The sequence below is a fragment of the Theropithecus gelada genome, chromosome 4 (genome assembly GCF_003255815.1).
Source record: "Theropithecus gelada isolate Dixy chromosome 4, Tgel_1.0, whole genome shotgun sequence".
NCBI classification, from domain to species: domain Eukaryota; kingdom Metazoa; phylum Chordata; class Mammalia; order Primates; family Cercopithecidae; genus Theropithecus; species Theropithecus gelada.
The window spans coordinates 46630654-46656382 of NC_037671.1; the positions used below are offsets into that span (position 1 = coordinate 46630654).

A 25729-nucleotide genomic window follows, 5' to 3' on the forward strand; every position below is an offset into this window, starting at 1 on the left:
GTGGATGTTATTCTTCCCTAGCTTCTCTATCCCCCCAGCTCTTGCTGTTTTCATGAGCACAGCAAGTTGAGCTGGTTTTGTAGCTAAGAGTGCACACACTGAAGCTAAAGGCAGTTTTTCTGAAAAACTACCATATAATCCTTTTCAGTCAACCAAAACACAGGACCAAGTCCATTACAGTAATTTAATTTAATAAAATAAAATTATAAGAGCAAAAAGTTACATTTCTAAAGTACCAAAACCTACAACAGGCTCATGGAGTAGAGCCTAGGGATCCAGGAGCATAGGAGGTGGTGGTGCTGGGCAGGGATCTGCATCCCCTTTCCACAACACAGCACCATCTTCACTTCACCCTCCTGGGAAAGCAGCATTGGAGCCTACACCGCTTGTGCTTTTCTCACCAGGGTAAGAAATGCAGGTATTTGCAGAGGGGAGGGAGTCTGGAAGGCAGCAGAGCACAGCTAGGGCAAGACTTAAGGAAACTTCTGGGAGGGGGAACTGTGGAACCTACCTATGCCCTCTTGACCCCAAACTCCCCCTCACTGAGGACTGTCTCTACCCTGGGGCTCAGAATAAACTGTCTGCTGGAAGATGGGTGACTTAAGGCAAAAGGGAAGGCTGCCTCCTGGGCTCCCCACCCCCTGCTGCAGAGTCTATGATACTGAGAAAACACCTGCATTTTGCCCTTTGAGCCAGCTCCCTCGGGTTACAGTAGGAGAAAATGGTGAGAAGACTATTTCACTTCACCCCTCAGGCCCTCTCCACCCTCAAACCTTCTGCACAGGAGACTCAACAGGCACAGCCTTCTTTCCCCGTTGCTTTAGACGGCCCCGTGCGTAGACTCTGAGCAGGAGGGCAGCAAAGACCACAGCCACTCCCAGCCCTCCCACCACAGTGACAGTGTGGCCATAGAGAAGGCAGGAAAGAAGGATGGCAAAGGCCTGGCGGAGGGTCATGATGATGGTGAAGACGGCAGCCCCGAACTGCCCAATGGTGTAAAAGATGAAGAGCTGGCCACATGCAGAGCAGATGGAGAGTAGCAGGGCATGGGCAGCAAACTCACTGTGTCGCCCCATGAAGCGGGTTCCCTCCAGGAGGGCCCCCTGTTCTAGCAGTGAGCCTACTGTGAAGAGGCAGGAGAAGAAATTGACCCCAAACATCATCTGCACCGATGACATCTTATAGGCAAATAGGGCATCCTGCCAGTTTGAAGTGAAGCTGTCAAAAGCAATATAACCTGCCAGTAAGATGAGGCCTGAGAGTGTGGTGGCCGGAGAGCTGCGGGGCTCTGGTCCGCTGGATAGCAGAAACATGCTGACCCCGATGGAGATGAGGGTGGCTGTCAGGTACTCCCAGTGTTCATAGCTGCGCCGAGACACAAGCTTTCCCATCAGCATGACAGGGATCACCTTAGAGGCCTTGGCCAGCACCTGGGTGGGGAAGCTGACGAACTTAAGAGCTTCGTATTGGCACCAGCTGCTAAGCACATTGGACAGACTCGCAAAGGAGTACCGGTACATGGGTGCCCCATGCCGGGGCTGCTTGCAGAGGACACAGGAGAGGCCAGCCACAATCAGTGCCAGCACTCGGTTCATTAGCACCAGGAACTGCGAGTCTGTAAAGCGCTCACCCGGTGATGTGGCTGTGGCCCCATAGCTACGGGTCATCACTCTTTCCTGCAGCACACCCCAAGTCAGGTAAGATACCTGTTGGGGAAGGTAGAGGCAAAGGAGACAATAAGCAAGATAATGAAAAGGCAGACAAAAATTGACTTCTCCCTCTTCTTCAGGATGATGCCTATAGTGATTCAAAGGAAAATATACACTTTTTGGTTCCTCTGTAGAAGTTTCTTCTCCCAAGTCTGGGTTCACCTTGTAGGGAATCAACTGTGTGTGAAAAACCAATTCAGGGAGGCAAGAACTCAGAATTGGATATCTGTAGTTCAACATGATATTCAAGGTAGAACTAGTACCCACTGTAAAATGCCATGGGGCCCGCATCTTTGCACTCTCTCACATGCAGTGCTGGGGGAAGGCTGAATGGCTCCCCCACAATTTTATCAGTGGGTTTACAGTATGTGAGACACCAGTGCAGGAAGGAAGTATAATAACGGCACAGTAGAAATCACAGAGAATAGGGCAAGTCTTCTGCACCACACATCTCGAAACAACAGTATGAACTTTCAGTACCAGTGCTGGAGAGAAGAGGAAAGAAAAGAGCATTTCCCCCAAACACCTCCAAGATGGAGGTGCAGTGTGCCTCTGGGAGCAGGACACAAAACACACCAACTAGCAAAGCTCTGGGACTGGTAAAATGGAAACCTTCGCAGAATCCCTGCCCACCAGCATCCAACCCAGGAAGAGAGCCTGAGCCCACCTACCCACCTGGAGTCCTGTGGCACAGAAAAGCAGCTTCAGGGCCTGCCACATCGGGGTGGTCTCTGCCGCCTCTGTTCGGGGCGCCAGGGGAACCTCATCAGAGGCCTTGGGCTCATTGCCAAAGACACAAGCTTTCACCAGGGGAAAGCAGAGGCCCCTACCTGAAGAAAGCACACAAAGTCAAGCCCCAAATCTCCGTGGCACTTCCTCTTCCCCAGAGCAGCCAGCCTGCCCTGCTGTCCGGCCTACCCTCCTCCCGCCCTCTCGAAGTCATATCCCGTTTGGACTGCTGGCCAAATACCCTCCTTCCCGACCTAGCTCACTTCCCCGCCCTTTCTTCACACACCGGTCTCCAGGTAGTTCTTCCGCCTGAAGTACTGCACCAGGAGGTAGCCAGGTACCATAAAGCTGGCATAGCCAGCAGCATTCACCAAAAATCGGAAGAACCATAGCTGGGTCCATGACTCCGGCGGGGCTTCGGGAGTCTCCCCACCCGCCCCTAGGGAGGGGAACGCAGCCAGCACCACCACTGCCCACCACCTGTAAGGAAAGCGGACATAAGCATTAGGGCGCAGTTATCCCCCCCGCCCTCCAGAGGGGACTACACTGGAGTAGTGCCCGGAGTCTCCCCGCCCCCTCCGCTGCAGCTCCGGCCCGGACAAAGAGTCTCTCTCTCTCTCTCTCTCTCTCTTTCTCTCTCGAAGGGGGGCGAAGGGACGCCGGCGCTGGCCCGGCAGGGCTTCATCCCTCCCCGGGGGCGGATCCGCCCCTCTAGCCACACAGGTCTCCTCTGTTCCCTCCAGCGCTAGCCCGCTACTCAGGCCAGACGCAGCGCCCCTTCCCCCACCCTCCCCTCCACGTTCCCGGGGCGTCAGGGTACCCTGCCCCTCCGCCCGAAGCGCTCCCCAGGGAGCACAAAACCAAGCCGCACCCCCTATCCCCACTGGCTCCTATGCTGGCTGACCGCCGAGCAGCCGGGACCCCACCCGGCCCCCCGTGCAGATGTGCGGCAGTCACGTGGCCCGGGGGCTCGGTCACGTGAGCTCACCGCTGCCCTAGCCCCCACCTGGCGTCCATGGTCCAGGCCGCGTGGGGTGGAGGGGGACCGGGGAATGCGAGTCCCCGGGCCGCGCGCCCCCTGCGCTCCCTCCGCTCCCGCCGCCGCCTCCAGGAGCGGCCAGCGAGCCAGCGGCCAGCGGAAGTGCCGCGCTCTTCCCGCCTCCCTCCCCGCGGTCCCCTCCGCCCCTGCCGCGACCACGCAGCGCCCCGGGCCGTCGCCGGGCCACAGCGCCCCCGCGCGGCCCGGAGGCAGACGCGGCTCGGGTTCCGGGGAGCTGGGCTGCCCCTGGGCGCCGGGAGCGCCAGCCCTGAAGATGCGCCCGCCTGGCGCCTCCCCTGTGCTTCGTCATCGCCTTTGGCCTTCATAAGCGTCCCAGAGGTCATGGTGACCATTGCCATCTTGCGGACAGGACATTGAGGCTCTGCATCCCAAGCCCCTCCTCTGTGTTAGTTTCCCCGTTTTCTGACAGGACGAAGGTGTCTCTTTCCTTTGTTGGCTGGGTAGTAATTCTGTCCCCCCACTTCCCATGACTTTCGAGGCTCTACATGGCCTCGCCAGCGTTCCTCGCCCACTCACTCACCCGCTGTGAAGCCCCGCTGGCTTGCTCTCATTTCCTCTAATTCACAGGCCTTCCCCCAAATGCTCTGCCCCCATCCCTTTACTCATCCTTACATCCCAGTTGAGGTGATACTCCTCAGGCGGGGTTCCCGGACCACAAAAAGCATAACCCTCTACCGACTCCATCCTTTTCCTTCCCATTATTCTTTTCCCTTCATAGCACCCACTGCAACTTGTAAGGACATCTTTATTTGGATGTTTATGCTTTTAACGGCTGTCTCCCTCACTGGATGAGTGGTCAGCGACTGTGCTGGTTTATTGCCCCACGCTCTTCATGCCAGCATAGGGCTGACCTAGCAGGGCCCTCGAAGGTGAGGAATGGGAGGAAAAACGTGGACTCAGCTCCCTTGTGCCCAGCCTCCCTGGGTTACCCTTGTCGCCAGGCTCCTCCAGATGGCAGCCCCCAGGGCAGTGGTGAGGGCTCCAGGGCCTGTGTCCTCTCATTCTTCCTCCTCTCTTTCTATCCCTCATCATTTCCACAGCAAGGACAGGGTCTGTGCTGGACACAGAGAAAGGCCTGGGGACTACTGGCCTCTGACCCCACCCAGCAAGGTCCTACCGTGCTCAGGGCACAATTTCCTTCTCTCTACCTCCACGACAAAGCCACAGGGCAGGCCTGTCTAAAAAGCCCCAATGCACACAGACATGCATGCGCGCAAAACAGCTCTAGAAGGGAAAAGCTTTTTTTAACATCTCTTGCCATTTTAGTGTCATGTTACTGAAAGTTCCTTCCCCAGTGGCTCAGTTCAGAACCTTCCCTGTGAAGTCTTTAAACAGCAGTGTTTAAGGGTCCTCAACAGCAATAAGATGGGACACCCCTCAGGGTTCTGCTTGCTCCTATTTCAGTCTCTTCTCACTCAGGAGAGTCCATGTTTCCCACTGGTTGGCAGTTTCAGCCTGACCCAACATGGGTACACACAAGAGCACCTGCCATTTTCAAGAGAGGCAAACAGGCTTCACCCAGGATACCTGGGACTTTGGGGATCTTCCAAGAATCCCTGTCCACCTGGAAAGCTCTTCCTTCCAGACTGGCTGTCTCTCACTTGCAGTCCCTCCTCCTCAGCTCAGGACTGTACTGGCTGGCCCCAGGCTCTGGCCACAGCAGTCCCTAGGGCACCAGAAGAACACACAGCCTGGGCCCAAACTGCAGCAGTTATGACTCCGGCTTCCAAATGGAAAGAGATGGAGCCCCGAGGATCCCAGACTCTGCCTGGATTCAGTCGGTACACAGCAGCAGTTTCCCTGAGATCTTCAGGTCATCAAAGGGCAAAAGGACAAGGGACTGAGAAGGAGAATGGAGAGAAGCAAGATCAGAGGACACGGGAAAAGGCAACTTGGGAAAGGGGACCCAGGGAAACCTGTTGGGCCACTCCCTCCCCACCAAATGACAGTTGAAGACCATCAGGGAACAAATCTTCATACAAATCCTCAAAATAGTGGCCCCTCTGGGCTTGGCGGAGCCCTGAGGACTTAGGCAAGCCTTCCTTTTCTAAGATAATGCCAGAATATCCAACTTAGGAGGGACCTTAGAGGTGATCCAGCCCATGGACCTGGAGTTGTTTGTTGTTGTTGGGGGGTGGTGGAGGGGGTGCTGGGTACTCATAGAACATTTAGGTTTCTTTTTTTACACTGAACATTTAAGAATAGGAAAGACTGTACAGAAAATCTGGGTTTCACCTCCCAAAAAATTCCAGGACCAGGAAAAACTGGCCCACACTCCTGCTCTGTAAGCCTGTGCTGAAGCTGAGTGCAGAGACCCCAGGGATGGCTCTTTGGGTTCTTACAGGCCTCATTACACCATGGTCTCATACCTGGCCAACTTCACTGATTCACTTTAACTGCAGGCTCCCTGTAGGGGTCCAAATTTGGCTCCCTGGTCCTGACCAACTAAGGAAACAGGCTCAAGTTCCCATAGTTGGTCAGTGATAGAGTCCTGGTTATACCCCAGGACTCCTGGCTCCCTGGCCCTTTCAGCTAATGACAGAACCTCTCTCTGCTGTGGGTGTGTGAGGCCCTGGAGAGCAAAGCATATGCCTCTTACTTCCTCAGTGAGGTCCTGGGGCGTCTCATCCTCCACGTTCCGCAGCAGGGAGTCAGCACCCGCCTTGCACAGAGTGGATGAGATGCCCATGAGGCCCCGGCCAGCTGCCAGGTGCAGGGGTGTGCACCCGTTCAGCATGCGGGCATCTACCTGGGCACCAGCCTGGAGCAGGAACTGTACCAGGCCCCGCTCTTGGGTTTCCACAGCCAGGTGCAGCGCTGTCTTCCCACTGGTGCCCTCCTGGGGAGGAATAAGGATGTCAGCCAAGGCCCTCAGAGGCAGTGTGCTGGGCCTGGGCTCTGGATAAGGAGGTGAATGCCACCACTTCTGACTGCTGGGCAGGGGCTTGGGGCTGTGTCAGGTGGGGGCAGGCCCTGGGCTGGGCAGTGCTTTGCTGGCTGCCTCACCTGCACGTCAATGTCAGCTCCATTCTGAAGCAGCAGTTCCATGAGTGGTTGGTTCTTCTGAAGGGTGGCAATGTGGAGACAAGCCAGACCTGGGATGGGGTGAGGGTGAGGGCTGCTCATCTGCATCCACCAACTCCCTCTCTTCTGGGACCTCCCTATCACTCAGCCCCAAGGGACTCACTGCCCACTCAATGTCTCTAATCACAAGACTGTTAAAATGCAAACCCCAAAACCCCCTCAAAAGTCTAAGGGGAAAGGAACTCAAAGTTTCCACCTTTTCAGAGTCATGTTATTGAAACTTTCATGCTTCAGGGGTCAGACTGCTGAGTGACACCCCCAAAGAACACCCTCCTCCTATACACAAATCACAACACACACACACACACACACACACAACCTGCCTTCAGGCCCAGAAAGCCACCTTTTCTGAAAAGCCACCTAAGATCCTCATGACCCCAGCCCTTTCTCAGTGGCCACTTCCTTCTGTGCTCCCCTGGCCTTTTTACTCTCCTTTCTGGTCTGGACACTCCTGACCCTTGCTTAGTAATAGAGATTTCGATTCAAATTTACATTCTTCACCTCCTTCAAGGCCCTATTCAGATGTCACTGGCTCCATGAGGCCTTCCCGGGCCACCCTATTTAACAATCATATCAACTCTCCTACTCCCCACATTCCTTCCTCTCACTCTGCTCTACTTTTTACTACAGCACTTACTTCCTTTTATGATATTATACAGTTCACTTCTTATATTTATTGCTCATCTCAACCTTTCTCTATTTTGCACCCAGATGCAGGTGTAGCTCCCAAGATAATGTCTGGCACATAGAAAACCCTCAGTACATTTCTGTTGAATGAATGAATCAGGTCATCTAATCTCTATTAAGCTAACTATCTTTTTTTTCTTTTTTTTGAGATGGAGTCTCTCTCTGTCGCCCAGGCTGGAGTGCAGTGGCCCAATCTTGGCTCACTGCAAGCTCCGCCTCCCGGGTTCACGCCATTCTCCTGCCTCAGCCTCCTGAGTAGCTGGGACTACAGATGCCCATCACCACATCCGGCTAATTTTTTGTATTATTAGTAGAGACGGGGTTTCACCATGTTAGCTGGGATGGTCTCGATCTCCTGACCTCGTGATCCACCTGCCTTGGCTTCCCAAAGTGCTGGGATTACAGGCGTGAGACACCGTACCCGGCCCTTAAACTAAGTATCTTAAGGGCAAGATTTAGTTTTCTGCTCAGCACACAGTAGGTACTGGGTAAATTCAAAATCAAATCATCCATTCATTCATTTAGCAAAGATGTACGGAATATCTATGTGCTTAGAGTGGGAGGGGCACCAATGGACAAGCTGGGACCCTCCCTTCCCCAAGAGTGGGGTCCCTATCTCCTATGCCCTCCTCATCCCACAGGCCCTTAAGACTGTCCACACCTTGCCAGTTTTGCAGCTGGAGGTCCAGAGAGTGAGATGTTCCTCTGCCTGGCTCTGGCCGCCCCTCCAGCAGGCAGCGGGCACAGGCCAGGTGCTGGCGCTGGCAGGCCACATGAAGGGCTGTGTCACCATGCCGGTCCTGTAGTGCCCGGCTGGCCCCCTTTAGCACCAGTGCCCGAACTGCACCCGGTTGGTCCAGATGTACAGCCAGATGGAGTGCTGTCTGGAGGCACAAACAGAGGGTCATGGGGCCACTGCAGCATGCTCCCACCTCTGGGAACATGCTTGGGCTCAAGAATCACCAGCTGCCAGCATCTTCTTTGAAAGCAGCTTATTAAGGCCATAGCCTGTTCTTCCAAGGAAATACTACCAAGCCCTTCTCCTGTCACCCCCTCCCCCACCAAGCTCTTGTGACCTCAATTCTGGAAGAAAGGTGAAGAAAGTAGCTCCCTGCTTTTCTTGTAAGTCACCTTAGGCCCTGGAGAAAGGACATGTGGGGGCAGAGTCTAGCCCCTCACCCCATGGGGAGACCTCTGTTACCCCCAGAGGTTAGGCTGCAGGAGGAAAGAGAGGCACCAGGCAGTCTCTCCCTGGCAAAACTCTCTGTTAAGGCTCCATTCAGATGTCATCTCCTCTGTAAGCCTTCCCTGGCTGCTGCACACAGACCCTGGACCCTATAGCAGCTGGTATGTGTCTCTATCACAACTCTTGTCACCAGGCTGTGTATTTAGCTGGTGATATGAGTCCCCCAGCCCAGGCTGCAAGCACCTCAGCGCAGAGGCCATGTCTTACTTGTGTCTGTCTCCTCAGTTTCTAGCTCAGTGTCTGGCATTTGGTTTCCTAAGTGAGCAGCCTTTGGACTGGTGTGCCTGCTGGGGATGGCTGCCAGGGCACAAACAGGTATCTAGGCACAACCCTCTCTCGCCACCAACCTGGTAAAGGTTATTTTGAATGTCCAGGACCTCCTGGGGCAGCAAAGCCAGGCAACAGAGCAGCACCGCTGGGGCCTCGTGAATCACTGCCAGGTGGACCAGCCTAGGGGAGCAGAGGCGGGGCTTAGCGTTAGGGCCCAGGCCAGAGGGAGTGGGTTGGGGTCTTGGGGTTAGAAGGAACACATCAAACTTTAACTAGCTACCCATAGGGTACGTTCAGGAAGTGAGAGTGTGGGCCAGGAAGTGAGGGTTGGTGTGGGAAGCCAGGATCCTAGGGGTTGGAGCTCCAAGTTCCCACTGCTGGCCTTCAGGAGGGCCTTGGCTGGGTGGGCATGTGGGCAGGGTGCTGACAGGACAAGGGCCTTCCTGTCCAGCCTGCCCACACCCACTCCTCTTTGCCCTCAGGGCTCTGCCCGGCCAGCTGCAGCTCAAAGCCAAATTGAAAGCTGCCGAAGTAGTCCAGAGGGGGTTTCCAGGCCGAGCACCCCACTACCTCAGCTCACAGGAAAGGAGACAGATGCAGGGTCACCCCATACCCCCAAGCAACTCAATGTTACACATTCCAAGGGAGAGACACAGAAACTCTTGGAAGAGGAGCAAGGAGACAGTGCAGCATCCTGTCCTGCTGCCCTTCCCTGGGAGTCAAGAGACACCTCTCAGATAGCACAGACCAGGTCGGGCCTAACAGAGGCCATCCATTCCTGTGTGCACCTCCAAGAGGAGGTCTTTGTAGTGCAGAAAATGTATTTGTTGAGGGGGCCAAGAACCTTAATCTAGGGGTAATGGGGGCAGTTGGGAGGGGAAGTTCCAGTCTTGGGGTTTCCCCCACGTCAGGTGGGGAAAATGAAAGCCAGTGCTGGAGGGTCTAGGCCGGGACAGCTGCCTTGGGGCATTAGTGAGGGGGGTAGCTTGGCTAAAAGGCCCGTCTGGACTGGGGAGGGGACTGCTTAGGCAGGAGGGCGGCAGGCTTCGGCGGCAGGCAGCAGGAGAGGCCCAGGAGAGTGACGGAGGGAGGGAGGAACTGCTCTGGAAATCCCCTCGGCCAGGGCCTGCTCTCTGGGTCACATTCTTGCAGCCACCTCCCTCTCTTCCCCAGTATCCCCTCCTCCCACTTCCTCTTCCCACTTCCATACCTCCCACAGCCCAGACACCTCCAACGGAGGGAGGAAAGTGCCCCTCCTCTCTGGGGACTCACTGGGAAGCCCGGACACTTCTCCCCTCCACACACACACCCAGTCTGGACACAACACCTGCTTCTAACTAGAGATGGAAAAGGCTGAGGCTGAGAGGCTAACAAAAGACGGCAGTGTCAAAAGTTCCCTCTCCTTGGATCAAAGGTCATCAGAGGTATCCTGCATGCAGCCCCCAAAACCTTGGGGTTCTGGACCTGAGGGCTGGTGATCCAGGCAGAGTACAGAAAGGACTGGGTCACTCCTCTCCCACCCACTGTGTGCACCAGCTATCTTTATCAATGGCCACCCAGGATTGGGACCCTGCATCTCCAAAAAGCAGGTTAGGACAGCCACCTCCTGCCTCCCCTACTCCTATTTATATGAGCACCCTTGATCAGGGATTCTGGCCCTCCCCAGCTCTATTTCTCATCCCCAGATCCCAACCTTTCCCTCCTCTGTCAATGTTTTCTTCTTCCTGGGGGGCTAAATCCTCAGTTGGCCAACCCATCACACACAACTGCCTTTTACTTCAACTGCCCTCTGGCCCACTCCCACAAAACTCCACCTGGGTCTGGAGGAGGAAGGGTTAAGTGAGGGAGTAAGACACAACAGTTAGTGGGACTTGGGGTCTCTGGAGGTAGAGGATATCAGGGACGCTGACTCTAGCCCTCACTTCCCCTTTCTTAGCAGAGGAGGAAGTAAGCTGGGGCAGCCAGCCGCCTATCTGTCTGCTGGGGCAAGAGTGCCCCAGCCTGGCTCACCCCCTCCTCCTGAGGACCAGCCCCAATCCTACACCCTGGTGGCACCCCCACGCCTAGCTTCCTGGCCCCTACTGGCAACCTGTAACTGGCACCTGTTGCTCCTGGAGACAGAGCATTCTGAGGTCAGGAACTGGGAATCCCAGATATTGAGCAAATAAGGATGTCCCCTTCCCCAGCAAGAAGAAACAAAAAAACTGGACTCGGTCAGGGGAATTTTCTCTTCCTAAGGGTGGATTATTGGTAGATTTCCAAGATGCTGGCTGGGGTCCCTGAGTTAAGGGTCCTGCCAGCTCTGCCCACCCCGAAATGGGAGAACAGAGATGATGCCATGGCCTGGCTGGACCTCAAAAGTTGTCTGAGAGTTAAGTCTGGAGTTTGGAACAGTGAATGGGGACTTGAAGGATCCTCACGGGGGAGTAGGGGTGCCCGGCCTGTTGCGGCTCTTGGGCAGGCCCAGAGTTAGCATCCCGCTTCAGCCTAGCCCCCATACTCACGTGTCTCCGTCCTCGGAGATGTAAGTGAGTGCTTCCAGCTGCTGAGGGCTCAGCGCCCCCACGTGGGGGAGTGGCGGGCGTGGGGCCGGGTCCTCAGCCTCGGGACCCCCCAGCAAGGACAGGCTCTCGGTGAGCGAGGAGGAGCCATAGGTGGAATCAGCCCGCTCCCCATCCGCGTCTTCCTTCTGCTGTGGTTCCTTGGCGGGCCCCGGAGGGTGGGTGCAGGGCTGGGGGCTGCCGTCCGAGGGCCCGGAGGCGGGAGCCGAGGTCGGCTCGGGTAGGGAGCGCAGAGAGCGCAGAGACTCAATGCCAGAGTCGTACTGGCTCTCGTCCGCCTCGTCCGGCCCCTTCCGCGCCTCCGACATGCCCGCGGCGCTGGCCCGCGGGGGCCCGGTCTAAGCAGGATCCGGCTACGGGCTCTGCCGCGCCGCCTTTCCGGGTTGCGGGTCCGCTTGGCAGAGCGGGCGCCCGGCCCGCGGCGGCCTCCTTCCCGGGCTGTGGGGCTCCGAGGGGCCGGCGCACAGCGAGGACAAGGTTCGGAGCGATGGCCGGGTCCACCCAGCGGTTACTGTGGGCAGCCGAACCGCCCAAGCGGGTCCTCCTCCTCGCCCCGCCCCTCCGGACCAACAGGGTCGCTGCAAGCCGGTGGCCCCGCCCCCTCCCCGCCCCCGGCGGGCGCTTCCGGAAAGAGGCCCCGCCCCTCCGGAATCCCCCTTCCCGGGCTCTGCGTAGGCTTGGAGTCTGTGGTTCCCGGGCCTTGACTCACTCCTTCGTTGATTCATTCACTCATTCATTCATTCACCGTTTCCCCCTTCCTCCTTCACTCATTAGTTCCACGCATGTACTGTTTCCTTCTGTCACTTCTATTTCTTAATTCGTTTTATTTTTATTTTTTATTTTTTCGCGACCAAGTCTTGATCTGTTGCCCAGGCTGGAGTGCAGTGATGTGATCTCGGCTCACTGCAACCTCCGCCTCCTGGGTTCAAGCGGTTCTCCTGCCTCAGCCTCCCGGGTAACTGGGACTACAAGTAGAGACGGGGGTCTTGCCACGTTGCCCAGGCTGGTCCCGAACTCCTGGGTTCAAGCAATCTGCCTGCCTCGGACTCCCAAAGTGCTGGGATTACAGGCTGCGAGCCACTAGGCCCGGACCATTCATTTGTTTTAAAAGAAATATCTATTAACTATCTGTACAAGCTGGCATCTTTGAGGGAGGGCATGTAGGTGATGGGTTGCGGAAGCACTGCTTCCTATCCCTTGCCCATTTATCTCAATTTCTCTTGCTTTCTCATCTTTCCCTATCAGTGCCCAGGAGTATTGGTAGGGAAAGGGGACTCCCATTATCTTTAAAGGAGCAGTTCTTCTGGGTCCTCGAAGACAGTCTCCTGTGTCAACGTCCTACATCACATGGAATTGGGCATGAAAAATTTTTTTGGAAAGAGCGTCTTCTCATGGAGACTGTTATCTAAAAAGCAAAGTGGTTATGGGGTTTCTTCTTCCTCAAAGGGTGAAATCCTGGCCTTGGGTAGTTACAGTTTCTGGTCAACCCCAGCAGTCAAGGAAGTGGGGTCAGATTGGGGAGGCCCCAGATATGCTGGTTGCACTCTGCTCAGGTCCCTAACACAGCCCCAATCTTAGTACGAAAACCGCTGTCCCTGGGCTTAGGAAGGCCGTGGGAGAACCCCACTACAAGTGAGCCCTAAGCCCATGCCCCATGATTTATTCCCTTGTTCCTCCCCACTACTCCATGTGCTATCAGTCTAGCGCCAGCAATGCCCTTACAGGGTTATCCCCAAGGAAACATGTAGCTTTTCCATCTCCAGCATTGGGGAAAGGAAGGTGGATGAGTGTAGATAGCAACGTTTTGCAGGGGAGAGGCCAGTTTTCCCACTGCCCTTCCCCTGCAACCTCATTTTATTCATCCATCATGCACCCACTTGTTAAACATGTATGGAAGGTCTCCTGTAATGTCTGACTTTGTTCTTTCTATTGGAAGCAAAACTGACTATCACAGTAATAACCCATAACCACCCCCCTATGACCAACAAAAAAAATCCCATGGTCCTAAAAAAGCTCCTTGGCAATTACAGCTCAGAGTGGTTGGGATAAGACAGAACTGAGAACAGGGTGTTGTGGGGGCACACAGTGGGGCCAGCTACTCAGTGGGGTGAGAGGTAAGGAAGGTTCCCTTTGAACTGAGAATGGGAAGGGAAGAGAGATACGGAGAGGAGGACCTAGTCTCTGGGGGGTGATTGGAGACAGAAGAGTTGGGGGAGGGCTGAGGGGAGAATATGGCCCACTGTTCTTCAACCCCATGTAGGACCAGAGTGGGAAGGATGTGATGAGCATGAAGCCCAGTGAGGAGCCGCGAGGGGAAAGGCCCGGGAAATTGAAGCATCTCCTTCCCTTGGGTCAGCATGATTTCAGATGTTCTCAATCTCCTCCCCTGACATGTTCCTCTCCAGTCCTCAAAGGCTGCAGCAAAAGTATAGTAATAAACTCCAGACCCAGACCAACTGGGTTCAAAATTTGGCTGAGCACAGTGGCTCATGCCTGTATTCACACCTATAAACTTTGGAAGGCTGAGGTAGGTGGATCATTTGAGGTCAGGAGTTCGAGACTGGCCTGGCCAACATGGCGAAACCTTGTCTCTATCAAAAATACAAAAATGCCAGGCGCGGTGGCTCACGCCTGTAATCCCAGCACTTTGGGAGGCCGAGGCGGGTGGATCACGAGGTCAGGAGATCGAGACCATCCTGGCTAACACGGTGAAACTCCATCTCTACTACAAAATACAAAACATTTGCCGGGCGCGGTGGCGGGTGCCTGTAGTCCCAGCTACTCGGGAGGCTGAGGCAGGAGAATGGCGTGAACCCGGGAGGCGGAGCTTGCAGTGAGCCGAGATCGCGCCACTGCACTCCAGAATGGGCGACAGAGCCAGACTCCGTCTCAAAAAAAAAAAAAAAAAAAAAAAAAAATACAAAAATTAGCTGGGCCTGGTGGCACATGCCTGCAATTAATCCCAGCTACTTGGGAGGCTGAGGTAGGAGAATCACTTCAACCTGGGAGGTGGAGGTTGCAGTGAGCTGAGATCGTGCCACTGCTCTCCAGCCTGGACAACAGAGTGAGACTCAGTCGAAAAACAAAAACAAAAACAAAAAAACCCATACAAAATCTGACACTATCATCCACATTTTAATGTTGGGAAACTGAGGCCCAGAGAGGTGAGTTGACTTGCTCAAGGTAAAATAGAAAGTGCAGAGATGGCTTCTGATGTAATCCAAAACTTTTATATATTTTTTAGTGAAACCTTCTTTTCTTTATCAAGATGTAAACCACATAGGGTGGGAGTGTTTGAGCCCTCTGCAAGGACGTAAGAACTCAGGAGTGTGCAAGGACCTCCTTTTTAGTCATATGGAGTCTGAATTTAAGGAAAAACCCACTCAACTCAGCCAGGTGTTTGGCCCTGAGCCATAACAGGTGTGTGGCAGTCCCTTTTATGGCCACATGAGGTCAGCATTGAGTCACCCACTGGCCCCAGTACCAGAGCTTGCACTCTTGACGGGAATCCTTTCCAACACTCCAGAAATGGGGAGAGGGACCATTGCAGTGTTATCTGAAAGGGTGACTTGGGGACTTTGACTTAGGCCACAGCATAGTTAGGGGCCTGACCTCGCCTCCTCAGCTCCAGTCTTCTCTGAGGCTGGGCCTCTGGTCTTTCTCTCTGTTGTTTTCTGGTTCCCTTTGTGCCCCCACTCCCCACCTCCACCCACCCCAGCTAGGCTCATCTTCAGGAAACAGGCCTGGTTTCCATGGTGACCAGCCGGTCAGCTGGCTCCTTCCACCGCCCCCTCCTTCACCCCCCTTTCCTGTAGCTTCCAGGGAAGGGTACTGTGTGTGAATGGAGAAGGCAGGGGTAGCCTTTTGTCTCTTTGGAGCTCTAGGGCTGGCCAAAAGAGCTAAACTGTCCCTTCTCCAAAGCCCTTTGAAGTGGAGACAGAAAGGCAGTGGGGGTGAGTGTCAAGAGGAAGATTATAGTGCCTAAATGGGGAGCACGAGAGGATCCTCTGTAGGTTTGGAAAGGCCAAGGTTAGGGGCTCTGCTCTCTGTGGGCAGTGAGGACTGAATTACGTGGAAGGGGCTGAAACTGGAACAAGAAGGGCTGGAGTTAGCTGTGAGGCCAGCTTCCCAAAAAGCATGGGCGGGAGATGCTGGAATGAGTCACCAAGTGAGATTCTGCCTCTGCCAAGGGAGTGAACAAGACCCCCGCCTCTTCTGGACAGCCGCCTTCCTCTGGGCAGGGAGAATGGGCCCATCAACCTGGAGAGGGCCATGCAGGCTGGATAGCTCTAAGCAATAGGTGGACAGAGAGCCACCTTCACCTGCCTGGAAAGGGAAGAGTACTAAAACGAAGACAGGGCCAGGAGTGTACTAGAGGGGTGGGAACAGTGGCTGTTCCCAATAAGGGGAAGGAACATCCTGGGCAGATCAGTGTGCTTGTACCCTATCCCCCAAAATCAGACATCAAGGCTTTGCCTCAAACTAACTTCCTACCCACAAATATTCCCCATAGACTTTTCAGTGGGAAAGATCTGAATTCTAGGACTAGCTCTGTGAGTGCTAGCAGGTGACCTTGAGTAAGCCATTCACTCTCCCTCTGCCTTGGTTCCCTATGAGTAATTGGCGAGAACAGTTACTGTATGTCAAAGACTCTAATGACACATAGTAGGATTCCACAGTAACTGTGTATGCACAAGATTGATCATGCATGGCTTTTATTACATCCTTCATAATGGTTGGTTTTCCTGTTCTTTTCTCCCCATTAGACTTTGTGCTCCTTGAGGGAAGGAAACTGTGTTTCACTTCTGTACTGGTTACACAATAGGTACCCAACACCTGTTTACTGAATGGAGACCTCCAGGAATGAATGAATGAATAAATGTCAGGGTCCTTCCTGCTGTGCCAGGGAATGCAGGCAAGAGCAGTGTGGGATGGCCTGAAAGGATAGCCTGCTTGCAATGGCTCAGCCTGGCCTGCTTCCTACACCCACAAGTCGGAGCCTTAGAAATTGTCCAGTCAAATTCCTCACTGCACAGATGAAGAAATTAAGGCTCAGAGAGAGGAAGGCACTTGCCCAAGGTCACATAACTCCTTAATGACAGAGACAGGATTGAGAATTAGAACTCAGGTTTCCTGCCCTCCAGCGTAGGGCATTGCACACACTTCACTGCTTCTCTGGAGCGGCTCTTTTAGGGAAGGAAGATGGTTCAGTGAAGGCCGGTTCCAATGTCCTCCCTCTGCCCTCTGTTAGTCCTTTCCCACCTCTAGCTTCAGTCTCTTCCCTTTCACCCTATTCCATTCCTCTGGAAGTCTAGCTTCTGCTTTAACCCTTCACCATGCAACTGGGAGTAAGGATCTTCCCTAGGGTTTCAAGGATCAAGTTCCTCTCCCCACTCCTGTGCCCCAGGAACTTGGGGGAACCAGAGATGTGTGCGTGTGTGGCGGGGTGCTGTTAGTTGAACCTCGGGGACCCAGTCCACGGAGAACAGATGGAGAGGAGTTGCGGCATAGATTCTCCCCAAGATGGGAGTGCGGGAGGGAGGTGCAGTGAGCAGGGCTGGGAGCGGGGAAGGGGTGTGGGGAGTCCCTGTTGCTTTACCCCTTCGGGGGGTGGTTATTAGGTAGGCTTGGGAAGGCGGAGTTTGGGGGGCTGGGGGCGGGGCTCGGCTGCGCTGGGAGGAAGGGGGGGCGCGCTGGCTCCAGCTCGGCTCAGACAAAAGGCGGCGGCGGGAGCGGGCGGGAGGCGGAGCGGCGCCGCGAGGGCCTCAAGGTGACACCCGCCCCCGGCCCCGGCCCCCCCGGCCCGGCCCCCCTAGCCTGCCTCCCACCCCCAACCCCCAGCCCCTTACTCCCGGTGCCCTTTCCGGGCCCCCTCCCCCCGGCGGGGGGTGGGGAGCAGCGAGGGCCCCGCCCCCTCCCGTCCTCTCCCCAGGGCCCGCGCAGGATGCCCCCGGCCCCTGGCAGTCCCCCGGGAGGTCCTGAGCTCGACGCGCCCCCTCTACGCCATGTCCCCCCCTGGCTCGGCTGCGGGAGAGAGCGCCGCCGGCGGCGGCGGCGGCGGTGGCGGCCCCGGAGTCCCGGAGGAGCTCACGGCCGCGGCGGCAGCGGCGGCGGCGGACGAGGGCCCCGCCCGAGAGGAGGTGAGAGTCGAGGGCGCCCCTTTCCCGAGCGCGGCCGCAGCCTGGCCCCCCATCCCCCATCGCACGCGGCCCCCGCCGGTTCCGCCGCAGCGCAGCCGGCGCCCCGCACCCCGAGCCGGCAGCTGCAGCCGCAGTCCGCGCCGCCGCCCCCACCCGGCGGCGGTCCGCGGTGCCGGGGAAGGGGCCGCGCCGGGGGCGGGGCTCAGGGGGTCCCGGGCAGGGGGAGGGGCCTAGGGGCGGAGCCTCGCGGACCCTGGGCTTATGAGAGAGGGGGCTAGGCTCTACCGGGGTGGGGACGGTGGCAGGGATCCTGTCTCACAGAGGGGGATGCTACCTTGAAGGCCAGGAAGGGAGACTTGTAGGGGCTACAGAACGAGGAGGGTACCATGGGGAAGTGGTGGTGTTACCTGATCTAGGACCCTAAGGAGGTCAGATGTGTACAGGGGGATCCCCTCTGTGGTCATTGGGAGTGTGTGTGTGGGAGGGGGGGTGTGCACCTCTCACGAGGCTCCTGCTGCTTCCTCATATCCCTAGTTGGGGTCACTAGTCCTCAGTCCTCTGAACCTGAAGACAAAGAGACGGAGGAAAGTACCAAGAGCACCCCCACTCCAGCCTCCCATGCACACTTGTGCACACGCATGCACCCTGCACTAGGGCAGAGGCACACAAGAGGGGATAGGCCGGCAGGTAAAGCCCCTTTCAGAGGTACCCACATGGGGACAAGCGCACAACCAGGTAGGCACACGAAGGGGCCCATGTGTTCATACCTCCTAAGGACAAGGCTCCCGGAAAGGCACATGTACCCTAACCTCCTTGTCCACATGTACTGTGTGCTATTTCCTAACTCGCCTAACTATCCATACTTCTAGATCCAGGGCTCGATGCCTATTATTGTACCTTCTTTTCCACTCTTTTCCTCTCTTCCCTGGCTGGCCTCTAGGTCAGGCTTGAGGAATTGAGGGGGTAAGTCAGGATCCCAGCAGGCAGCTCTGTGTGTGTGTGTGTGTGTGTGTGTGTGTGTGTGTGTGTGGTGGGGGGATGGGTTCCTAAAGCTAGAAAGCAGAGAGGAGGGGTGGGAAAACAGGCCACTACAATAAATCAAACTCAACACTCAATTAGGATGTGGCTGCTGGGGGCCAGCACCATGGTAGGCACCTAGGATGCAAAGAGAATGAAGTGTGGGTCCTCAGGAGTACCCAATCTAGTGGGGAGCCCGCCATGTAAACAAATCCTGGGCCAACCCTGGGACAGAATGTGCCAAGTGCTTTAAAAGACAGGCTCCAGGAGAGTACCAAAAATCATTTTCTCTTGACAAATTGCTGGGCTTCAAACGTTGTCCTCGCTACCCTGGTCCCACATCCCCTATGCCTGTCCTCTCCTCAGCCACATGCCTCTGCCCTTCTGGATACCTCCTCCTGGACTGCCTGCCGCTTAGGGACCCCAGCCCCCTCCCTCCCATCCTAGGACAAAGGGAAGGATGTCAGGGCACAGGAGGAAGACTCACAGGGAAACCAGGGTCCAGAACATGGGGAATGAGACAGGGCCTGGGGTTCTCTGGAGGCCCTTCTCCAAAGGAGGTGTTAGGCTAATTGTGAGGGTTAGGGAGGTGGATGGATCGGAGGGGAGCAGCTCCTCTAGAACCTAGGACTGAAACAAATCTGGAAGTGAGGGCCCCACTTGTTAAGTGGGGAGGTGATGTCAGTGGGTCCCTCCCCCTTTTCTAGAGGACCTGGAAGGGGTCTGGGCTGGGGACCTGCCTTCGCTGATACCTGTCTGTCTGTCCTCCCCTGTCTTCCCTGTCCACACCTTCTCCTGTTTCATTGCCCTCTTTATGTCTGTCTCTGGACACTCTCTGGGTACCATCCTATCCATCTGTGTTTGCTGCCTGGGCCTCCATCTCTGGCTCTGATCTTTCTCTGCCTCTTGGGGTGTCTCTCTCTGCACTTGCCTGTACTGGCATTCTGGTCCCCTTTCCTATCCTCATGGCTCGCTCTGTGTCACTTCCATTTCTACCTCTGGCCCCTGACTTCCATCTTGGTCTCACCTTTTCTTTCCATATCCTTGTTCTCTTTGCTTGTTATTTCTGGTGCTGGCCTCTGCCCCTCCATCCCTGAATCCATCTCTGTGCTGGGTCCTGCCTGCTCTCACTTCCCACTCATCTCGGCCCCTCTCCCTGCCCACCTGAGCAGCAGCGTCCCATCCAGCCCTCTTTCACCAAGTCCCTCTGCCGTGAGTCCCACTGGAAGTGCCTCCTGCTCTCGCTGCTCATGTACGGCTGCCTGGGGGCAGTGGCCTGGTGCCACGTCACCACAGTGACGCGCCTCACCTTCAGCAGCGCCTACCAGGGCAACAGCCTCATGTACCATGACAGCCCCTGCTCCAACGGCTATGTCTACATCCCCCTGGCCTTCCTGCTCATGTTGTACGCCGTCTACCTGGTGGAGTGTTGGCACTGCCAAGCCCGCCATGAGCTGCAGCACCGTGTTGATGTGAGCAGTGTGCGGGAGCGTGTGGGCCGCATGCAGCAAGCCACACCCTGCATCTGGTGGAAGGCCATCAGCTACCACTATGTCCGCCGCACCCGCCAGGTCACCAGATACCGCAACGGAGACGCCTATACCACCACCCAGGTGAGGAGCTGGTGGGGAGTGCAAGACATTCAACATGGGAGGTGGCACTTGGCCCTGCCTTACTCCCTCCCCACCTCCCTGGGGGGAAGGTGGGAGGAGCACAAGGCAGCAGTGAGCTCCCATGAGCATTGCAACAGCAGGGCAATAGCAACAACCATAGTCATAACAGCAAACAATGACCAGGAGCCAGGCTCTGCTCTAAGTATTTTACACACATCAAATCATTTATTTAACCCTCATAACAACCCTATGAGGTAGGCAGGTATTCCCATTTTGCAGATGAGGAAACTGAGGCCTGGAGAGTTTAAGTAACGTGTCTAAGGTCAAATAGGCAGTATGTGGTGGAGATGAGACTCGAACTCAAGGAATCTGGCTCCAGGATCTGTATACTGTTTAGTGCTTAATGGGTCTATTTGGTGATTAATGGCAGAGTGTGGTGGCTCAGGCCTGTAACCTCAGCACTTTGGTGAGGCAGGAGGATCTCCTGAGCCAGGAGTTTGAGACCAGCCTGCCTCGTGGCAACATAGTAACACCCCATCTCTAGAAATAATAAAAAGAAGTAGCTGGTGTGGTGGTATGCACCTGTAGTCCCAGCTACTCAGGAAACTGAGGTGGGAAAATCATTTGAGCCTGGGCAGTTGAGGCTGTAGTGAGCTGTGATCACCACAGTGCAAGACCCCATCTCAAAAAAAAAGAAAAAAGAAAAAAAATTAGTGCTTAATGGTTGGAGATGGCTTCACATGCCCAATATCATAGCATGCTCTACCTATTCAGTGAGGTGACTGCTACCGAGTTCTCTTTCACAGGTATGGACACCTAAACTCAGTGACTTGTGTAAAGTCTGCTGCTCTTAAGTGGTAGTGCTAGGCTCAATCCCAGCTTCCTGGATCTCAAGTTCAAGGGTCTAAGAAGAGGTGGGCATAGGAAGTCTCACTGGGGGTGGGCAGGTCAATCAGCACTTTGTGGACTCGCCAGGATGAGACATGTTGGAGTCCTGGAGGAGACGTTCCCAGATGTAGGCCATCTGTCTTAGTATAAGGATCAACAGACAGAAGCCTGGGGCCGGTGAGAAGCAGGAAGGAGGCTGAGTGATAGCTATAGCCTGAACAGGAAGACTAGAGACAGAGGGGTTCTTTAGGGAGTGCTTCTGGGGAACCCATTTGGAAACACAATTGTAAAAGGGAAGAAAGAAGAAGAGAAGGCTGTTTGTGGTGATGGGGGAGCACTCTGGAAAACAGAGGTAGTGGCAAATGGATCAGGCAAGCCAGAGGGGCAGTTCGTGGCCAGGGCCTGACCCCTAGAGGACGCAGGGTTTAGTTAGAATTTAAATACGCACAGGTGGGGCTGGTTCTAGTCCGGTCCTCACGTCTGATTATGCAGAGGGCGTCAGTTGCTCTGCAACTCGATCCTAACCAGGTCCAGCCCGCACCTAAACCAAGACAGACTTAGGGTCCGACCAGGCAACCAGAGCAGCGATGGGGCGGGCGAGGGTGAGTGGGCAGAAGCGGGCACCGCTGACGGGCTCCTCGCGACCCAGCCGCCTGCCCCCCGCGCCGCAGGTCTACCACGAACGCGTCAACACGCACGTGGCGGAGGCCGAGTTCGACTACGCGCGCTGTGGCGTCCGCGACGTGTCCAAGACGCTGGTGGGGTTGGAGGGCGCGCCGGCCACGAGGCTGCGCTTCACCAAGTGCTTCAGTTTCGCCAGCGTGGAGGCCGAGAACGCGTACCTGTGCCAGCGCGCGCGCTTCTTCGCAGAGAACGAGGGCCTGGACGACTACATGGAGGCACGCGAGGGCATGCACCTCAAGAACGTGGACTTCCGTGAGTTCATGGTGGCCTTCCCGGACCCGGCCCGGCCGCCCTGGTACGCCTGCTCCTCGGCCTTCTGGGCCGCGGCGCTGCTCACGCTGTCGTGGCCGCTGCGAGTGCTGGCAGAGTACCGCACGGCTTACGCACACTACCACGTGGAGAAGCTCTTTGGCCTGGAGGGCCCGGGGTCGGCCAGTAGCGCGGGCGGCGGCCTCAGCCCCAGCGACGAGCTGCTGCCCCCGCTCACCCACCGCCTGCCGCGGGTCAACACGGTGGACAGCACGGAGCTCGAGTGGCACATCCGCTCCAACCAGCAGCTGGTGCCCAGCTACTCTGAGGCGGTGCTCATGGACCTGGCGGGGCTCGGGACGCGCTGCGGCGGGGCGAGCGGCGGCTACGCGCCCTCGTGCCGCTACGGCGGGGTAGGCGGCCCGGGCGCGGCGGGCGTGGCTCCCTACCGGCGCAGCTGCGAGCACTGCCAGCGCGCCGTCAGCAGCTCGTCCATCTTCTCGCGCAGCGCCCTGAGCATCTGCGCCAGCCCGCGGGCCGGCCCGGTCCCCGGTGGGGGCGCGGGCTGCGGGGGCAGCCGCTTCTCGCTCGGCCGTCTCTACGGCTCCCGGCGCAGCTGCCTGTGGCGCAGCCGCAGCGGGAGCGTCAACGAGGCCAGCTGCCCCACGGAGCAGACGCGGCTGTCCAGCCAGGCCAGCATGGGGGACGACGAGGACGACGACGAGGAGGAGGCCGGGCCGCCGCCGCCCTACCACGACGCCCTCTACTTTCCGGTCCTCATCGTCCACCGGCAGGAGGGGTGTCTGGGCCACAGCCACCGGCCGCTGCACCGCCACGGCTCCTGCGTAGAGACCTCACTGTGACCTCCGTCCCCGGCGTGGCCCGCGCCGTCCTCCCGCCTGCCCCTCGCCGGACTGTGCTCCCTGTGCGACGCAGGGCGAGTCACCACGGTGACTGAGGCCGCGCGGGGGGCAGGGAAAGGGAGGTGAGGGCCGCAAGACAGACCCGGATGGGGCCGAGACCCTTGTCGTCCCTGTACATAAAGAGACCGATGGGTGGGAGGGGGTCGGCTGCTCCCCGAGATCCCCCTGGCAGAGTCATTCTTCCAGCCCCACCCCTGAGTTCCTAAAGGGACACCTTCCTCCTGTCCAGCCCTTCAACAGATCTTCTGACTGTTAGATGACAACCGCACCGTGGGCCCCGCGTTGGGCCTTGTCTGAAGGGAGAGGCCCTGGCGTGCGGCTGGGAGATTTAGAGGCTGTGGAGAAGGGAACTTGGGGTTTTCCTTCCTCCGTGGCCTCACTCCCCTGGGGCCTCTCTCTATGGAGGGAGCAGTGGTTTGGTGACCAGCAGGCTGGATTCCAACTAGCTAATGCATTTAGCGGGTCTGAGGCTGGGGCCAGGTGTCAGCCCCAAGCCTCCATCCAACGCCGTGGAAATGTTGCTGCCCTCTTCTTGGCGCTGACCCCAAGATTGGGGTTTCCCTTCTGCCGCTCCTTCCGCTGTTGTTTATCTAACTGGGCCCCCACTCCAGGTCCAGAGGGACTGTGCTCACCGCACAGACGGCACTCATCTCCCGCTCCCTGGTCCTGCAGAGCTGTTGCCACGGTGCAGTGGGGAGGAGAGTGAAATGTGGAGGGCTGTGTACCTCAGTCCTTTCTCTAAACTCTGCAGCCTCCCGGCAGGGGCCTCCTCACCTGGGTTCTGGGTGTGTACTCCCTTTAGAGAGTGTGAGATACACCCGGGCGGCACTTGTTAAAGCTGGCCAGGGCGAGTGACTAAGGGGAGAGAGCATGACATAGACCTGGGTGACAACGGGGACCTCTGGAAGCAGGTGGGAGTAAGAGAGAAGAGGGCAGTGGAGGGTAGAGGAAAGGACTTCCAAAGGTGGGGTGTCTGTGGGGGCGGCCTTTGCCTCCCTAAACCTGTGCAGAGGAGTGGAGCGTGCTTTTCCCTCAAACACATCTCTTGGGGGCTGAGGACGTTGTCACAAGTCCCAACTGGAGAAATAATTCCAATGGCAGGGTCAGAGGCAAGCATTCTCTAAATCTTGCCCAACCCTTCCATCCTCCCCTATCCTATGAGCTGAAGCCCTGCTGTGTGTCCCAGGGTCTTCAAAGGGGCATCCTGCCACCACCCCAGGGTGCTGGCCCCACATCCTGTTCTCCTAAAGCTCTGACACCGCCTTCTCTCCCTGTGCGCACCCCACCACCTCCACCCCAGTGTGCTTCAGTGTGCATGTCTGTGAACAGCCCTCCTGCCCTCCCAACTCCCCTGGCTAAAGTCTCCCCAGCAGATTTAGTGCCCAGGGCTTGAGCTCACATTTCAGGCTAGAGAGGATAACCCTTGGGCCACCCACATCTCTCACCTCTGATCCTGCTTACATTCGCCTGAGCCATCAGAACTCCTCCTTCCCCTCCTTCAGCCCCTGTCATCTTCCTCCAGCCCAGCCAGGCCTGCACCACCAACTGTGTGGCCTCCACCTATGCAACATCACCTCTGGCTCCCCTTCCCTTCTTCCTAGGGAGAGGGGCCCAAATTGTGGGAATACCATGGCCCATGGCTTCTAAAGGGTTTAGCTTTACTTTCAGGTAGAGATGGCTGAGTGAGGAGGGAGAAGAGACTAGAGAGAGAGAGGCTTGGGCAGGGGAAACAGCTGCCCACCAGGTTTCCCTGGCAGTAGTGCCCACCTGCCTATCAGCACTGAACCTGCCTGGATCCCGAGTCTGTGCTCCTTGGGGGCCTGGCATTTGGAGCACCCTTCTTTCCTCTGATGGACATCTGTGAGGTACAGGTGGTGAGCTGCGGCCTCAGGCTCCATTTCTTAGCCAGCTGGCACCCGGATGTCATGCTCTGTGTGGGGACAGCCTGGCCACCTCAGGGCTCCAGGGGAGGAGGAACATGGCTCCTCCTCCCTCAGGCCTGTTCCTGAGACAGAGCCTGGTCTCAGAAGAGGGGAAGGGAGACCTCTATTATTATTTTTGCCTGTATTGACCATTTCTGCCTAGGTCATCTCAGACAGCCTCATCTCCCACACACGCACAGACTTAGAGAGAAACCAATTCTTTGGTCTATTTTCTTGGTAGCTTTATTGATTGCCAGGGAAAACAAAAACCAGAAAATTAATCTCTAAAATTAAACTTTACACTGAATGTTCTTGTTTCTCTAATTAGAACCTCTGCTAGCAGCTGTGGCTATACACACACACATACCCTCACACCTACACGTTTGCACTCCGGAACTGTCAGAGGGTGTCAGGCACAGACAGACTCTAGGTTGCCTAGACAGGCATACACATGCAGTCACTCCCAAGCCCCCTTTGGTGCTCTGCTTAGCATCTGCTTAGTGGAAGGAGTCCCTGGAGAGCAGGCACTCCTGGATTGGGGTTGTAGCCCATAACCTGCCCTTTGGGGACACAGTTCTGGAGGCTCTGGGCCAATCAATCAGCCTGAGGAGGATGGGGAATGGCGCTCAGCCTGAATCAGTCAGCTAGGTCTCTTGTGGCCCTGGGGGCTGATGTGATTCCTGTAGGTGTGGCCCCAGGGTGGACAGCTACAGAGTGATGGGGACTCATGGAGGGCACCTAGAAGGCTCCATGTGGCCTGGGGACAAGGGCTTGTGGGGTGGGCTGGGCCTGGCTGGGGAGAAGACAGGTCTCTGTCAATTGGGTGCATCACACTGTGGCCTTTTTGTCGTGGATTTAAGCGCAAAGATTGTACAAATCAAACTGGTGGATAATAAAGTTGTGGATGACTCACTGACTTCCTGTCCCAGTGTGGCACTTCTTTCCCT

At 56.5% G+C, this 25729-nt stretch overlaps 3 protein-coding genes across 10 annotated transcripts; 1 reads left to right on the forward strand and 2 right to left on the reverse strand.

The window, feature by feature from the left end:
- Positions 1-170: 170 nt before the first annotated feature.
- Positions 171-3943, reverse strand: SLC35B2 (solute carrier family 35 member B2). 8 transcript variants are annotated; one of them, XM_025384269.1, is made up of 4 exons: positions 3828-3943; positions 2725-2918; positions 2385-2539; positions 171-1706 (listed from the first exon to the last, which is right to left on the reverse strand). In XM_025384269.1, exons 1-4 carry the CDS (start codon positions 3863-3865, stop codon positions 768-770), a joined length of 1326 nt encoding a protein of 441 aa, XP_025240054.1. In that variant the 5' UTR covers positions 3866-3943; the 3' UTR covers positions 171-767. The 8 variants fall into 8 exon arrangements, with proteins under 8 accessions (XP_025240054.1, XP_025240061.1, XP_025240058.1 ...); XM_025384276.1 differs by lacking the exon at positions 3828-3943 and adding an exon at positions 3445-3624 and having other exon boundaries at positions 2381-2539; XM_025384273.1 differs by lacking the exon at positions 3828-3943 and adding an exon at positions 3445-3618 and having other exon boundaries at positions 2385-2535.
- A 290-nt stretch (positions 3944-4233) lies between these two features.
- Positions 4234-12071, reverse strand: NFKBIE (NFKB inhibitor epsilon). Its single transcript, XM_025384268.1, is given in 6 exon segments — positions 4234-5338; positions 6098-6337; positions 6505-6593; positions 7931-8153; positions 8863-8965; positions 11290-12071. Coding segments are annotated over 6 exon segments (1503 nt in total). The 3' UTR covers positions 4234-5272.
- Positions 12072-17351: 5280 nt separating this feature from the next.
- TMEM151B (transmembrane protein 151B) lies at positions 17352-25699 on the forward strand. The gene is made up of 3 exons (XM_025384264.1): positions 17352-17486; positions 19676-20116; positions 21676-25699. Exons 1-3 carry the CDS (start codon positions 17352-17354, stop codon positions 22798-22800), a joined length of 1701 nt encoding a protein of 566 aa, XP_025240049.1. The 3' UTR covers positions 22801-25699.
- The last annotated feature ends 30 nt before the right edge of the window (positions 25700-25729 follow it).